General features: G+C 40.3%; 1 protein-coding gene across 2 annotated transcripts; it reads left to right on the top strand.

Annotated features, from left to right (window-relative positions):
* The first annotated feature begins 1821 nt into the window (after positions 1-1821).
* Positions 1822-15134, top strand: LOC146626957 (alpha-N-acetylgalactosaminide alpha-2,6-sialyltransferase 1-like). 2 transcript variants are annotated; one of them, XM_085360936.1, is made up of 10 exons: positions 1822-1916; positions 2045-2128; positions 2228-2336; positions 2592-2754; positions 3965-4127; positions 8279-8417; positions 8504-8607; positions 9079-9162; positions 9720-9819; positions 14925-15134. In XM_085360936.1, exons 1-10 carry the CDS (start codon positions 1822-1824, stop codon positions 15132-15134), a joined length of 1251 nt encoding a protein of 416 aa, XP_085217062.1. The 2 variants fall into 2 exon arrangements, with proteins under 2 accessions (XP_085217062.1, XP_085217061.1); XM_085360935.1 differs by having other exon boundaries at positions 2045-2336.
* The last annotated feature ends 362 nt before the right edge of the window (positions 15135-15496 follow it).

The raw sequence follows: 15496 nt of genomic DNA, 5'->3' as shown, positions 1-15496 counted from the left end.
ATCCTAACAACAGCTAACTCAAGAGACAAAAAGCATTAGAACTCAAGTCATTACCTTACTTAAGGATAAATAAGTTAATTAATTACATTAATGCATAAGCAGAAAATAACCTACAGTAACTGCTTTGCGATATGGAAGTGCAAAAGACAACTGAAAGGGAGGATAGTTTCTATATATGTGGTTTCTATTAAGGGACAGAGGAACGATAAGAAACGATAAGAAATCAAGGACAAGGAGTGTGGTGTAGATAAGTGAGGAAATCCAATCATTACTACAAATTTAGTTGAAATTTAAATATTTTAACTATGGTGTGTGAGGTGGGCCCCTGGGTGCCTCCTGTGAGGGCTGTCTGTTTTCCACATTCTGCAACGGTAAAATTACGACTTTGAGGCGGATATTTGTTTTACCAAATGGACAAAACCCGTCTCCTGTTGACAAAACTCGCCTCATGGTTGACTCTTTCCCACAGAGGGGGGGTGCTTTAATAAACTTATTTGAATATGAGCTTTTTTCCACTAAGACTTGTTTTATGGGGAGATGTACGAAATTATTTACCGGGTTACAAGCAATGATAATATCGGATGTTGACTCCTCAGCGTCATCATTTTCTATCTATTGAGAAAACCCATTGTAAAAGTAATGAAGAAAAAAAAAAAACTCTTCCGCCGTCTCACTCCTCCTTGACCCGCGGTGTGTGTGTGTGTGTGTGTGTGTGTGTGTGTGTGTGTGTGTGTGTGTGTGTGTGTGTGAAACAAGATCGCCTGTCGCGGCAATTATGGTTTGTTTTTCAGTCTCTCAAAAGGAAAAGTAGTATTCACTAAGGGATATTTATTCATTTTTTACACATAGGCAGCCTGTAGGTTACAAGCGGATAGAAAGTTCTTCTTTTCATCACAAGCTATGGTGTATCTTAAAGGTTTTTTACAGCGTCTGTATTATAGGAAAATAAAATACTATTGAAATCTCTACAGGAAGTCAGTCTTTATTCCCATTACAAACGCCGGTGCAGCTTAAGAAAGTAAAATTACACCCGCTATTGTAAAAAACAGAGAAAATTGTCATAATATCGAAACAGAATTCAAACTATGAGTTTGCGGAAAACTAACTGCCGCTCTGTCTCTCTATACATCACAGAATCATCTGCTGCATCACCGCTGTGCTTCAGGAACCATACCCCTCCCCTCATGCTTAGGGAACATGACGCATCAGGTCTGAAAATGACTAGACACTTCCGGAGTATTTCCGGTAGGGTCATAAGGTCCCGATCGAGGCCTTCCATAGTAAATATGCTGTATTTGAATATGTCATATTCAAAGCCTTCTTCTTTGGGAGAGCAGATCTCATCGGACACAGGAACGCTGCTGGGCTGCAGAAGGAAATCCATCTTGCGTCTGTGCCTTAGAAATTGTGACGGACTCCTCTCTGCTTTTTATTCTCCTCCCCTGCTGCACTCCCTCCCTCTAAAAACTTTTTTTCCCCCAACAACAGATGGCGCGCTTCCGGAGGTCAAAAGGTCATGATTAGGGCCATCAATCACTTCGGATTAAATTTTGTCATAAGCTGTATGGGAGTATCTCTCTCAGGTTTAATCCCCGAGGTGTGTCTGTTTCTGAAATTCCATTGTTGTGTAACAAACCACATTGCTGTTAAGCTCTGTGTGGTTGGCTTTGTGTGTCTGAATATATTTGACTGCATATCTGTCCGCAAACTGTGGTGTAGCCCAGCCCAGTCACTTCAGTGAGAAGGAGTCAAATCCAGAAGGGAGTGCATATGTGTGTCTATGTGTGTTCAATTTAACGGCGAAGCCTTCACTCAACAGCGATGGCAGTCCACACATCCAGGATGTTTTCGTTGCTCCTTATAATGACAGTTTTTTTTGTGGCTTTGATTCTATCTCAGGAAAAGTTATCAAAACGGTAAGTAGTTTATTTAATTTTGTTTTTAAAAAAAGGAATCATAAATTGATTTGCTAATTCTGAACTTTCCTTTTTGTTCCCTTTTGTCCTGTTTCCATTTGTGCTTTTCTGTGAAATTTATGATTCAGTTGGATAACTTTCTCAGGAAAACATGAACTCAGATGGGAAAGCATTTCGTTTGATATTAAACTCTGGGGACAGAAAGAAAAAACAACTGCACTGCTTTCTGTGTCTACCACAACCAGCCCAGCAAAAAATGTTGATTCAACACAAACAAACCCAGTGACAGAACCGAAATACTCTACACATGGAGCCGTGGCTGAGACTCCAATACCTCTCCTCTACCAAGGAAATTTCACAAAGGCTCCTCAGTGGGATTTTGATGATGTCTATAACCAGGATGCCCCACCTAGACCAACAGTAAGCATGCTAAGACACAATATGACAGAAACAGGACAAATGTAGTAATTAATGATGGGTGTGGGCTGGCAACGCTGAAGTGAGCTCAGCAATGCAGTCAGTCTGTTGCCTCTGCTGTAACTGTCCTGTATTTTCTGTTTGACTGGGTTTCTTAATGGTTTCACTCCATTTAATTATTCCTAAAGGTTTCTAAAATAAGTCAGGCACAAAATCTTTTTAACCTATTTCACAATTTAATATTTCTGTTATTATCAGACATGTGCCCAATCACTGCGAAACTCTCAGGATGAGAACTTCAAGAAGGCTTTTCTTCCCAACATACGTTTGTTTCTGCACAAGGACAACATTAATATGAGCGAGTGGAATCGCCTTTCACATTTTAACAATCCTTTTGGGTTTATGGAGTACAAATATGATGGTAGGTAGTTGTGAAACTGATATCAGGTCAAGTATTGTGTAACAGACTGCTAAGTAATGGAATAATAGATTTTTTTTTTATGATTTAATTTCCTCTTCCTAATTCTAACTCTAAATATTCTGATAAAATAATTGTGAAAAAGATACACGTCAATAAGAAAGACAGTTAAGTGTTAAGAAATATTATGTCACCTTTTATTATTGTTTTTGTGTCACACACACTTTTCAGTTCTGTAATTACACTATTTCCAGCACAAGAGAGACAAAGGACAAAGCTCATCAAGCTTATAAAGAAGTAATTAAACAATCAGTCAAAAAAGCTAAGATTGAACTTGTATTGAAAGACATGAAATTATTCTTACCGCACCCAATGAAAATACAGTCATTTCATTATATATCTGTTCAACGGCTCTTTAATGGAAATACCTAATCATCCAATCACATAGCAGCATCTCAATGCATTTAGACACATAGATATGGTCAAGATTACCTGCTGAAGTTCAAACTGAGCATCTGAATGGGCAACGAAAGAAGATTTATTTGTATTTAAGTGTGGCATAGTTGCTGGTGCCAAATGGGCTGGCCTGAATATTTCAGAAAGTGCTGATCTACTGGGATTTTAATTTTCCCACACAACCATCTCTAGAGCTTACTATAGAAGCTTTTTTCTGCACTGAAAAAAAGTGTTTTGTGAATTAAAAAATTACTTTTTGCCATCCATAAGTCAATTAATAATGATAATAACCCATCACAATACAATAATAAAATTATAAAATAATAAAAATAATTCATAAAATGGTAGGAAGCACTGGCAGTTCTCTGGGTGAAAACGTCTTGTTGATCTCAGAGTTCAGAGGAGAACAGCCAGATTTCTTTGTACTAATATGAAGACAACAGCAAATAAACACTTGTTACAACTAAAGTATGCAGAAGAACAGATAACAAATTGAAACTTGAATTACCAGAAAGCCACACACACCAGTTGCCACTCCTATCAAAACAGGAAACTAAGACTACAGTTTAGTTTAGTTAGTTTTAGTCTAACCCTAATCCAGCAAAACTGGAAAACATAAGATTGGAAAAAACACTATTTGGTCTGATGAAATTCTGCTGTGAAATTTGCATGTTAGGATGAAAATCTGGCATCCACAAGTCTGAACAGGTTTGCTCCTGTAAGTGTCTGTACTTATTCGTTCTCTTTTCGTTTGCAGAAGTGATGGCTTCAGTGAAGCTGATTCCAAAGCCAAAAGAGCCACTGCTCCTCCCAAAACCAGGGGGCGATGGCTGTATTCACTGCGCTGTGGTGGGTACTGCGGGAATTCTGAACGGCTCAAAAGTGGGTGCAGAGATCGATGCTCATGATTACATTTTTCGGTAAGAAAGAGCTTAAAAAAATACCTGCCTATTCTCTCTGAACTGAAGGGTAGTTTAGGGGTAAAATGTTCCTATTTGAGAGCAGTTTAATGGAGAGCACAACAATCACTTAGGTCTGATGAAATCTCTAGAAACAGCCAGCTAATAACATATTTCAGTGGTATTTAAAAATACCACTGAAATATATTATAAACCTTTAAGATCAAGATAAATTAAGTGCCTGAAAGCATCACAAAGAGAGTATTTCTTCTTTGGTACAACATCACATAAATTCTCCAGGTACTTTATGAGGTAAACCTTATTAGTACTATGCTGGAGTCCTTTTTCTCTTCAGAACCTTCTGAAATAGACCAGCCAGTCGGCACCAACAACCATGCCACTTTCAAAGTCACCTTTCTTTCACAATTTCTACATGTCTATATTAAATTTGAATTGAAAAGCCTTATGACTGGCTTACCAGAGGTTTGGGTTGAATAGGTGTACCTAATAAATTTTTTTTTTTTTGCAAGACGTTACTCAAATTAACCTATAAGTTATTTCTATTCACAAAATTTTCTGAATGTATAAAGAGAGAACTGCTCTTATGTATCACAACTAAACATATCATATCTTAACACAGCAAACAGAACACAATGGCCAGTTGTGACTGGGTTAGGATTAGACTCTCATGCCGGGCATATGTAAACAGAGAGTGGAGAGAGCTGCTGTCAGGAAGTATAGCAGCTCAGCCAAACTAACTGCCAAACCAAACTGCCTAATCTCTGTTTACACTCAAGCATATGTAATTGTAGAGTTGGGCAGATAGCACAGAAAGAAAGCCTGCAATGAGACCTGTCAGAGAGCTAAAGAAGGATCCAAGAGGAGAACACACCTCTTAAAATTCCAGGATATTCCACACCTTAAAAAAAAAAAATCAATGTATTATTTCTGTGTATTAGAATGCATATTTAACTATGGTGGAGAGCCTTTGAGATATAATTTGTGTACACTTATGCAGACACTGATATGAAACTCATTTCTCTCAGAAAATCGGCAGTTGTTCTTCAAGAACTTCTTTCTTTTGAACAACTTAAAAAAGAAAAAGAAAAAACCTCCAAGAAATAAGAAGCAGGAACATGTGCAGACATGTATTTGGGTGTTTTTGGTTATTTTGGTTGAGCAGATTTTTTTTTATCCTTTTTTGTTGCAGAGCTTAAAGACAATGGCAGCATATAAAAAGAAAACCCTTACAAACAGAAATGACAAAAGTAGCAATAATTATGATATAATATTGTGACAAAGAAGCCTAGGAACTAGTGTTGCAGAAATGTCGTAAATATTTCCCATTGCCTAAGAGTTCCTTTTCCTGCCAGTCAAAGCTTTCCTGCTAAATAATCCATCGCTGTTGTCATACGGTGTTTTCAAACAGTGATTAAGTGATTCATTCATTTGCAAACTGCAGGCAGCCCTTAGGTTCTTTTTCAACAGACTTTTTGCTGGTGCACTTCACATACACATTGAAACTGTGCGCTGGACATTTGGGCCATATTTGCTAAAGCAGTCAGTGCTGGACAATCTGGAAGCATTTTGAAATCTCTGACGCTTGCAGCTGATTTTTTCTACAGCATAATAATTTAATTTCACTACCTTACCAAACTTATAGGTACAGTACTTACATGTACTTTTTTCTGACTGATGAATAAGCTAGCTCTTTTTTTAAATTAATGAAATTGTCATGAAACTTAGTTTTTCATGTGCCATCTCTATATATCTGTATATATGGCTTATATTAAGCCTCCGGTTTAAAGATGGTAACAAATGGCGAACAAATTACTTTTTTTTGTCAAATTATTGCATTCTACTTAAACTCTGGATTGGCTGGACTATAATTTTTTTTTTCGTTGGGTCAGGGTTGGATAGTTTTTTTGTTGTTTCCTTACTAAATTAAATCATCATATACAAAAGTTTGTGTTCTGCATTTACTTTAGTGTCTAATATTGAAATTACTTTCACAATCAAAAACCTACAGCATGTGACAAATGTGTGCAAAAAAGAAAGAAAGACAGGAAAAAATTCAATATTGAGGCAAATATGTTTGACAGAAACAGTGCCATATCTTGTCTTGTTATTTATTTATTTATCTTTTTTTTTTTTTTTTTTTTTTTTTTTTTTTTGGCCTGTCCCGTTTGGCTCTTTTGCCCTCAGAATTGTTGTCTAAAGGCAAAGAAAGATGCCCAACGGATTTACTTTACCAAACTGACCATCCCAGCCTTGCCGTAATGGTCCATTTGATTCACCTTTTATTGTTTATTTTATTTTCACTTACTGAATACGGGACAGACTTGACTGGGGGAAAGAAGGGGAGAAAGAAAGAGGGAAAGAGAAACAGCTGAGAAGAGGGACGGGGGAGAAGGGCAAAAACCAAAAACCAACAGAACGGGCAGAGAAAAAAAATGCATATATCAATCACCTGGATCACCTGCTGAGAAAGAAAAAAGAAAGCAAGCAGAAGAGAACAAGAGTAATAGAATAAACAACATCACAATGATATATGGGAATATGACAGTAAATACTAAATGTTAAACATTATTGTGCAGCACATAAGATCAACAGAACACAGTGTGCTTTGAGGTAGGAGCCAAAAAGGGTGTAGTTTGTGGGTGTGATCACCCGTGTGTACACCTGTGAGCATGGACGCGCTTGTTTTTTGTTTTTTTAAAAGGTTTATTTTCATCATATCTTTCTCATTATGTCTTTCTCCTCCTTCCAAGGGATCTAATTATATCCCTGGAGAAAGGAAGAGTTGCTTGAAATAATTAGAAGTCTCTGTGTAATCACTTTTTAGCTATGGTCCTCTCCAGATGCCAAAGCCTCTATCCATAAAGAACAAGCTGAACCAGCTTAACCATGGAATCACTTAAACCTAATGCTCACCGTTGTCGCAAGTCTGATTTCAGCTTGCTGTCCACCCAATGATTTTTGTAATATGGCGCAAGTGCGCAATCATTTTGGTCTTTACCAACATTTTAATGATCTATTAGTACAGGAACTAAAAGATTCATCTCAGAGAGAGATGCTTCAACAGTTTTCTGGAAAAAATGCAAATTCTTTGCTTCCTCTGCTCTTATACCCATGCTGATGTGGAGGTCTCTTCCTGAATAATATTATTATTTATTTTTTTTATTTCATGTTGATAGGACAGTGAAAAGAAGACAGGAAAGCTTACACTGGCCCAGTGTGGTGTGTCCCACACCCTTACATGAAATCCAAAGAAGGAAATAGACTTTCAAACTCAAATGAGAAGCCAAGCAATTACACTCACAAAACTTGTTCTTACCTCAACTCTTAAGGAAGTGATACAAGTAGAAAGAACCGACTTTATATGAGGAATGACAAGATTACCTTTGAGTTCCCAGACTGACTGTTATTTCCTAAGCCTAAACAACACCAGCTATTGTCTGAAAAGATCTCTTACCGGCATGTGACTCAGCTGTACTGGTAAATGACACCCCCCTCTGGTACTCCAGACTAGAAATATGAATCACATCAGTCATCAAACAGACCTAATTTTAGCCAGTGACTCATGGAAAATTTATTTACGCCATAAGTTTCACCTCTTTGAATGGAAGTCTGTTCGATTTTTTTGGTACCGCAACCTACTAAACAATGGCGCTATTGCAGCTAATTAATATTATGCTGATCCTTATTTCCAGTCTTGCATACAACTAGACGGCAGGTGGATGAGGCTTTTGTACTAACACTCCTGAGATATGAGCACTTAGTAACATCATACAGGGCCAAGAGCTGAAAAACTAGTTTGTTTCCCCCACTAAGTCAAAATACTGGGAAAATTACTCAAAACTGACAAAAAGGGTTATTAATAACTAGAAATTAATATAGAAATTAATTGCTGAAAACATTTTTTATTGATGTAAATAAACTTGCATTAAAAAAATTCTCTTGTACTTTATGGGAAGGCATCAAGGAAATCCTTGAACAAATGCTGCTATAAGACAGAAACTAAGGAAAAGCACAATAAGATGAAAGGCATATCACACCGCTTTCAGTGTGAATGCTGTCGCTTGAACTATAGTGACTGAACTTGAACATTGCAATGAAATCAACATAAACCAAACCAAAGATCAATTTTCTGAATTGCGTCTGTTTGGCAGGATGAACGGTGCCGTTACCAAAGGTTTTGAGGAAGATGTAGGAAATAGAACATCAGTGTACGTTCACACAGCGTACTCCATCACTGCATCACCTTCTGTTTTTGGGACATATGGATACAAATCTGCCCCTCATGATGAGGTACTAAAGCTTAGACAGGATTGTGATACTTTTTATAATCTCCACAAAATAAAGATGATTACTCTGCATAATTTTTCTCTTGGCAGGGAATAAAATATGTGATGATTCCTGAGGGAATAAGAGATTTTCAATGGCTCGGGGGTCTTCTCAAAGGACAGCAGATCTCTGGTGGCCAATTCGACAAGGAATGGTGATTATCATCTGCAGGAAATTGACTGAAAGTTTTGATGTATGCTCATTGTTAAATTTTTAGCTTTCATTTGTGATTTCTCATTGATGTACATGACTGTTACATACACTGGTTATTTTTCTCTTTCTTTAACAAATTTAGATTTTCTAATTGCTTTAAATTGACATTAGACAACTTTTTAAGAGCAGCTGTGGTTTTGTCTAGCTAGTAAAAATCCATGGCCACAGCTCCCAGATGTCACTGCTGAGTGCACCAACAACCAAGTGAGAGACGCACAGGTGTCTTGCTTAACAGATTCAAATGACAAATACCCTCTTGAAACACCCAAAACAACATGAAACTTGGGTTGTAATCCACTTTGGTTTTAGGTTTTAATAGGCAATTTATAAAAAAAGAAGAAGAAACAAACAAAAGAAAAAAAACTAATAATATACATTATCCCTCCTGTCTTTTGTGTTTTAACCTCACCAGGCCAAGGGACTACTATTCAGGGCAGTACAATGAGAGCCGCTTCTACGTTCTACACCAGGACTTCCTCCGATACGTGAGGAACAGGTCAGTTGTTATCGGAGGTAAAAATAAATAATTAGATTTAAAAAAAACCACACACACACACACACCAAAAACTGAAAAAAAACCCCCCAAAAAAACCCAGCATTAAAATACCAGATTTTATCCTATTTAAATATAATAATGACAAATAAGATGCTTACATTTAAAGGTAATGTCGAATTGCCAAAATGGGTAAAACGACATTAGGAAGCAAAAAATAATTATTTTTATCATTCATGGAAAGCAGAAATTTTTTCCAAGCCAGTAAATTATGAAATAACTAATTAAAAAAATGTAAGATATCTGGGCCACGCAATCACCATAAAATATTATTTTTGGTGATTGAACTCAAAATCATTTAATTCTTATAAATCCAACAATCAGATATTTGATCATTTACAGCCAACAATCATTTACAGCCTTTCCTGAAGCTATTTTAACTTAAAGGTCAGTGTGAAGGATGCAGTGTTTCCTTACTTGTCAGTATTTTTTTTCTTCTTCTTTTTATATGTTTGGTTTGTTTTCTGTTCATTTTCCATTGAAGCTTTTTTTATCCGCAGGTTCCTAAAGTCACCTAATCTGAATGAAACATTCTGGCCATTAGTCAGACCAACCAACGGAGCGTTCACTCTCTTCCTGGCTTTGCACACATGTGATACAGTGAGTTACTATCACCTTTACATTTCATTGTGAGAGTCACAGATTTCAAAGCACACAATACAGATACTGACAGGCACTGAACCCCAGAGCAGCTCTTTCATTAAAAGAAATTATTTAACACAATTTTGCAAATTGGTTAAAACTGAACATCACATATTTTAAACATATCAGTACAAACGCTACTCTGTTTGCATAGCAGAAAGCATTGCATTGTTTTCATCCAAGCTCATCTGTCCGTCCATTTTTTTTTTTGCTGCTCATCTTATTCCGGACAGCAGTCTGAGCAGAGATCCTCATACTTCCCCCCACCCCAGCCACTTCCTGCAGCTCATTGGAGATTAGAGGAGACATCAAGGGGCCCCAAAGCCAGGCGGGACATGTAATCTGTTAAACGTATCTTGAAGTTGCCCTGGGTCCTCTTTCAATGCCCAAACTACGTAATCTAGGAAGTGTGAAGCAGGCATCCGAATCAAATGCTCAAACCACCTCAAAAGGCAGTTCTGTGTGATACAGCAAATTTTGATATCTATCTGATATCAAAATTTGGGCTAGGGTTAGTACTGCCGATGACAATGCGTCCTAACAATGCATCTAAACCTATAAAGGCAGTTTATCCAGGAGAGAGAAGTATGTCTGTCACGGTTTGCTTGGAGATTAGAGAAGGAGATCCAAAAGCAGACACTGTGGACAACGGAACATATTTTTATGCCCTGGCTTTTAACACACTATAACCCAAGGACTTTGGTCTTATTTGACAGTCTTAGTTATTGTTTTCATTCTTTTATTGTCCTATAATTGTTTTATATTGTTATTATTGTTTTACATTGTTTCTTTTTTAATGGCATTTTTATATTGTTAAGCACTTTGTGCAACATCGTCTGTCTGAAAATGTGCTATATATAATTTGACCTTGACCTTCAAAAAACAAAAGCAAGCCTTTATTATGGTTGATTACATAAAAGCAAAACTAGGCAGCAAGGACAGTGGCAAAAGCTAAACTAGGACCTAAAATGGGAAACCAGAAATGACTATAGCAACTATGAACATGATTTTGAACTGGAGCAAAAACGGAAACAAGCCCAGAACAAAAATCATGAAAACCTTGAAAACTTGAAATGAACCAAAACATAAACAATGAAAAACCAAATACCATGAAACTTGAAACACTGGGTCACACGACCCAGGACCCACCCAAGTGTTGTGATTTATGAGAAAATCATCAGTTTTAATGACCACTAATCATTGTGGTTTTTACTTGGCACTAGAATTAGTTAACAACCCTTTAGCTTTTGAGGGTCACAGGGGAGCATGATCTTAGTCCCTGAAGATATATTTTATATATATATATATATATATATATACACACACACACACACACACACACACACACACATATATATATATATATAAACACCCAGCACGCCCCTGCGGGCGGTTTATCCTTCAAGCTCGGGTCCTCTACCAGAGGCCTGGGAGCTTGAGGGTCCTGCGCAGTATCTTAGCTGTTCCCAGGACTGCGCTCTTCTGGACAGAGATCTCCGATGTTATTCCCGGGATCTGCTGGAGCCACTCGCCTAGCTTGGGAGTCACCGCACCTAGTGCTCCGATTACCACGGGGACCACCGTTACCTTCACCCTCCACATCCTCTCCAGCTCTTCTCTGAGCCCTTGGTATTTCTCCAGCTTCTCGTGTTCCTTCTTCCTGATATTGCTGTCATTCGGAACCGCTACATCGATCACTACGGCCGTCTTCTTCTGTTTGTCTACCACCACTATGTCCGGTTGGTTAGCCACCACCATTTTGTCCGTCTGTATCTGGAAGTCCCACAGGATCTTAGCTCGGTCATTCTCCACCACCCTTGGGGGCATCTCCCATTTTGACCTCGGGACTTCCAGGTTATACTCGGCACAGATGTTCCTGTACACTATGCCGGCCACTTGGTTATGGCGTTCCATGTATGCCTTGCCTGCTAGCATCTTGCACCCTGCTGTTATGTGCTGGATTGTCTCTGGGGCATCTTTACACAGCCTGCACCTGGGGTCTTGCCTGGTGTGATAGACCCCAGCCTCTATGGATCTTGTGCTCAGAGCTTGTTCTTGTGCTGCCATGATTAGTGCCTCTGTGCTGTCTTTCAGTCCAGCTTTGTCCAGCCACTGGTAGGATTTCTGGATATCAGCCACCTCCTCTATCTGCCGGTGGTACATACCGTGCAGGGGCCTGTCCTTCCATGATGGTTCCTCGTCTCCCTCCTCTTTCTTGGGTTTCTGCTGCCTGAGGTATTCACTGAGCACTCGGTCAGTTGGGGCCATCTTCCCAATGTATTCTTGGATGTTCCTTGTCTCATCCTGGACTGTGGTGCTGACACTCACCAGTCCCCGGCCCCCTTCCTTCCGCTTAGCGTACAGCCTCAGGGTGCTGGACTTGGGGTGAAACCCTCCATGCATGGTCAGGAGCTTTCTTGTCTTTATGTCAGTGGCTTCTATCTCCTCCTTTGGCCAGCCTATTACCCCAGCAGGGTACCTGATCACGGGCAGGGCGTATGTGTTGATGGCCCGGATCTTGTTCTTACCATTCAGCTGACTCCTCAGGACTTGCCTGACCCTCTGCAGGTACTTGGTGGTTGCAGCCTTTCTAGCGGCCTCTTCATGGTTCCCATTTGCCTGCGGGATCCCCAGGTACTTGTAACTGTCCTCTATGTCTGCAATGTTGCCTTCTGGTAGTTCAATCCCCTCAGTTCTGACTACCTTCCCTCTCTTTGTTACCATCCGACTACACTTCTCCAGTCCGAACGACATTCCAATGTCATTGCTGTATAGCCTGGTAGTGTGGATCAGTGAATCGATGTCTCGTTCACTCTTGGCATACAGCTTGATGTCATCCATGTACAGGAGGTGGCTGACAACTGCTCCGTTCCGTAGTCGGTATCCGTAGCCAGTCTTGTTAATGATCTCACTGAGGGGGTTCAGGCCTATGCAGAACAGCAGTGGGGACAGAGCATCTCCTTGGTAGATCCCGCACTTGATGGTGACTTGTGCTATGGGCTTGGAGTTGGCCTCTAGTGTTGTACGCCACATCCCCATTGAGTTCCTGATGAAGGCTCTTAGGGTCCCATTGATCTTGTACAATTCTAGGCATTCCAGTATCCAGCTGTGGGGCATTGAGTCATAGGCCTTCTTGTAATCAATCCAGGCAGTGCACAGGTTGGTCAGTCTGGTCTTGCAGTCTCGGCTGATTGTTCTGTCTACCAGTAGCTGGTGTTTTGCGCCTCTGGTATTCTTGCCAATTCCTTTCTGTGTCCCGCTCATGTATTGACCCATGTGCCTGTTCATCTTAGCCGATATGATGCCTGACAGGAGCTTCCATGTAGTACTGAGGCAGGTTATTGGTCGGTAGTTGGAGGGGACCGGTCCCTTCTTGGGGTCCTTGGGGATCAGGACCGTCCGGCCTTCAGTTAGCCATTCCGGGTGTCTCTCGTTAACTAGCAGCTGGTTCATTTGTGCTGCCAGACGCTCGTGGAGTGCAGTCAGCTTCTTCAGCCAGTAGGCGTGAACCATGTCGGGCCCTGGTGCTGTCCAACTCTTCATACTGGAGACCCTTTCTTGGATATCTGCCACTGTGATGGTTACTGGACCCTGTTCAGGGAGGTCGCTGTGGTCTGCCCTCAGATCCTCTAGCCACTGAGCATTGCCGTTATGGGTTGCATCCTTCTCCCATATGCTCTTCCAGTATTGCTCCGTCTCCAGCCTTGGTGGTGCTGTTCTCTTATTGTTCCCTTGCCACTGAGAGTACACCTTTGCTGGTTCTGTGGAGAACAGCTGGTTTATTCTCCTGCCTTCTATCTCTCTGGTGTACCTCCTCAAGCGGCTGGCCAAGGCTGTGAGTCTTTGCTTGGCAGTTTCCAAGGCCTCAGGTATGGACAGCTTGCTGTATTTCTTAGGCACCTTATTCGTCGCACCTTTCTGCAACTCCGTTAGTTGGCTAACCTCCCTCCGTGCTACTTTGATCTTGCCCTCTAGCCTCCTTCTCCATGGAGGGTACTGCCCCTTGTGGCTGTTCAACTTGTAGCCAAGCATCTCACTGATCACTGCTGCCGTATTGTAGATCAGCTTGTTAGTGTCGGTAATCGTGGTTGTAGGTATTGCCGCATTAACATCATCTAGCAGACCTTCTGAGGGTACTTCACGTAATCTTGGTAACCGGCTACGGGGGATCCAGGTTTCAAGCTTGGCCATGATCCTATTTTTCAGGTCAGTTCCTCTCGCACTCAACAATCCTTCTCCTATCGCACTTGGGGCTATGTACCCAATCTCGGGTGGGGGTGATGATATCTCCCCCCTGACCTGGCGTCCTGACTCCTCCTTGCCGTAGCATTTGTGTTGTACCTCGTCAATCTCTAGCTGTGAGAGCAGTCCCTTCTTTCGAATGTTGGAACACTGAGCTACTAGTTGTTTCGCCGTCATTGTGGATGTTGGGTATCGAAGAATCCATAGGTCCCTCATCCTATTCATGTAGCCCCTTCCGCCGGGGTTACTTGCGTAGTAGCATTCCAACAACGCCCTGTTTTCGTCCCTTGCCCACCGATGCCTTCTTGTTCCAGTAGCCCACTTTTCGTCAGGGTGCCCTGGTTCCTCAACACCTGACGCGGACCTTGTTGATCCGGGCGACGTCCGAGCCGGCATGCCTTCATATTTATCTGTCTCGCTCATGTCTGCGGTAGGCTTGCTTAGCATAGGGGGTCTAGCCTTAGGACCCTTACTGGATACAGACGCCCCAGGCAGGAATCGAACTTGCGATCCTCTGTTCCAAAGGCGTGTAGTCTAACCACTACGCTATCCAGCTGCATAATATATATATATATATATATATATATATATATATGTGTGTGTGTGTATATATATATATATATACACACACACACACACACATTTCTGATATTTTTTAATGTTTTTAATGTTGACTGCATGTATGTATATATAGACATTCTGCTGTAGATTTGTGCTGTGCATGATCCAGATTGATCCTGTATTAAGGTATTCTGCAAAATATGTTTTGAAAAGTGCTGTACTAAAATATTTTTTTTCTTTCTCTCTTTCTGTATCCTCAGGTGGATGCATATGGGTTCATGACTGATGAATACATGAAATACTCCAACTACTATTTTGAGAAGTACATTAAAAGTAATGTAATTTTCTATGCCAACCATGACTACATTTTGGAGAAGAATACATGGAAAAACTTTCACAAAAGAAAAATAATAAAGCTGTTTCAAAGAACGGAGCCAGAAACAAAGACAGAAAACCCGAAGCAACACTGAGTTCCCTCTTAATGACAGAACCCACACCACTGCTCTGTTGATATTCAAAGCTTGTTTCAGGCAGCACATTGGTGCAGTGGTTAAATCCACCATATCGCCAGGGACTAAGATCCAGCCCCCCTGTGACCCTCAACTGGATAAGTGGAAGATAGATGGATGGATGGATGGATAGAATGAAGGTGATCTGATTTGTTCTAATTTGTTTGGGATGTTTTGCCAATCCTAAAGGGGTCCTCAGTCCAGTATATAACAACATCACAAGCAGAAATTGTTAGATTAAATAGTTAAACATTTGTCATTTTTATATATACCATTTGTCCATTGTTTTTAACTCTGTGAAAGGAATTCTTTCTTTCCTCCCA

The sequence above is a fragment of the Diplotaxodon limnothrissa genome, linkage group LG8 (genome assembly GCF_057381915.1).
Source record: "Diplotaxodon limnothrissa isolate DT_005_m linkage group LG8, D_limnothrissa_male_GT1.1, whole genome shotgun sequence".
Taxonomy (NCBI): domain Eukaryota; kingdom Metazoa; phylum Chordata; class Actinopteri; order Cichliformes; family Cichlidae; genus Diplotaxodon; species Diplotaxodon limnothrissa.
The sequence above is the reverse complement of the archived record's forward strand: the minus strand, read 5'-3'. Positions and strand labels throughout refer to the sequence as shown.

Coding starts and splice junctions, on each gene's coding strand:
- LOC146626957 (XM_085360935.1), top strand. CDS start 1,822: ATGGCAGTCCACACATCCAGGATGTTTTCGTTGCTCCTTATAATGACA. Junction 4,128..8,278: donor GCTCATGATTACATTTTTCG/GTAAGAAAGAGC, acceptor TCTGTTTGGCAG/GATGAACGGTGCCGTTACCA. Junction 8,418..8,503: donor AATCTGCCCCTCATGATGAG/GTACTAAAGCTT, acceptor TTCTCTTGGCAG/GGAATAAAATATGTGATGAT.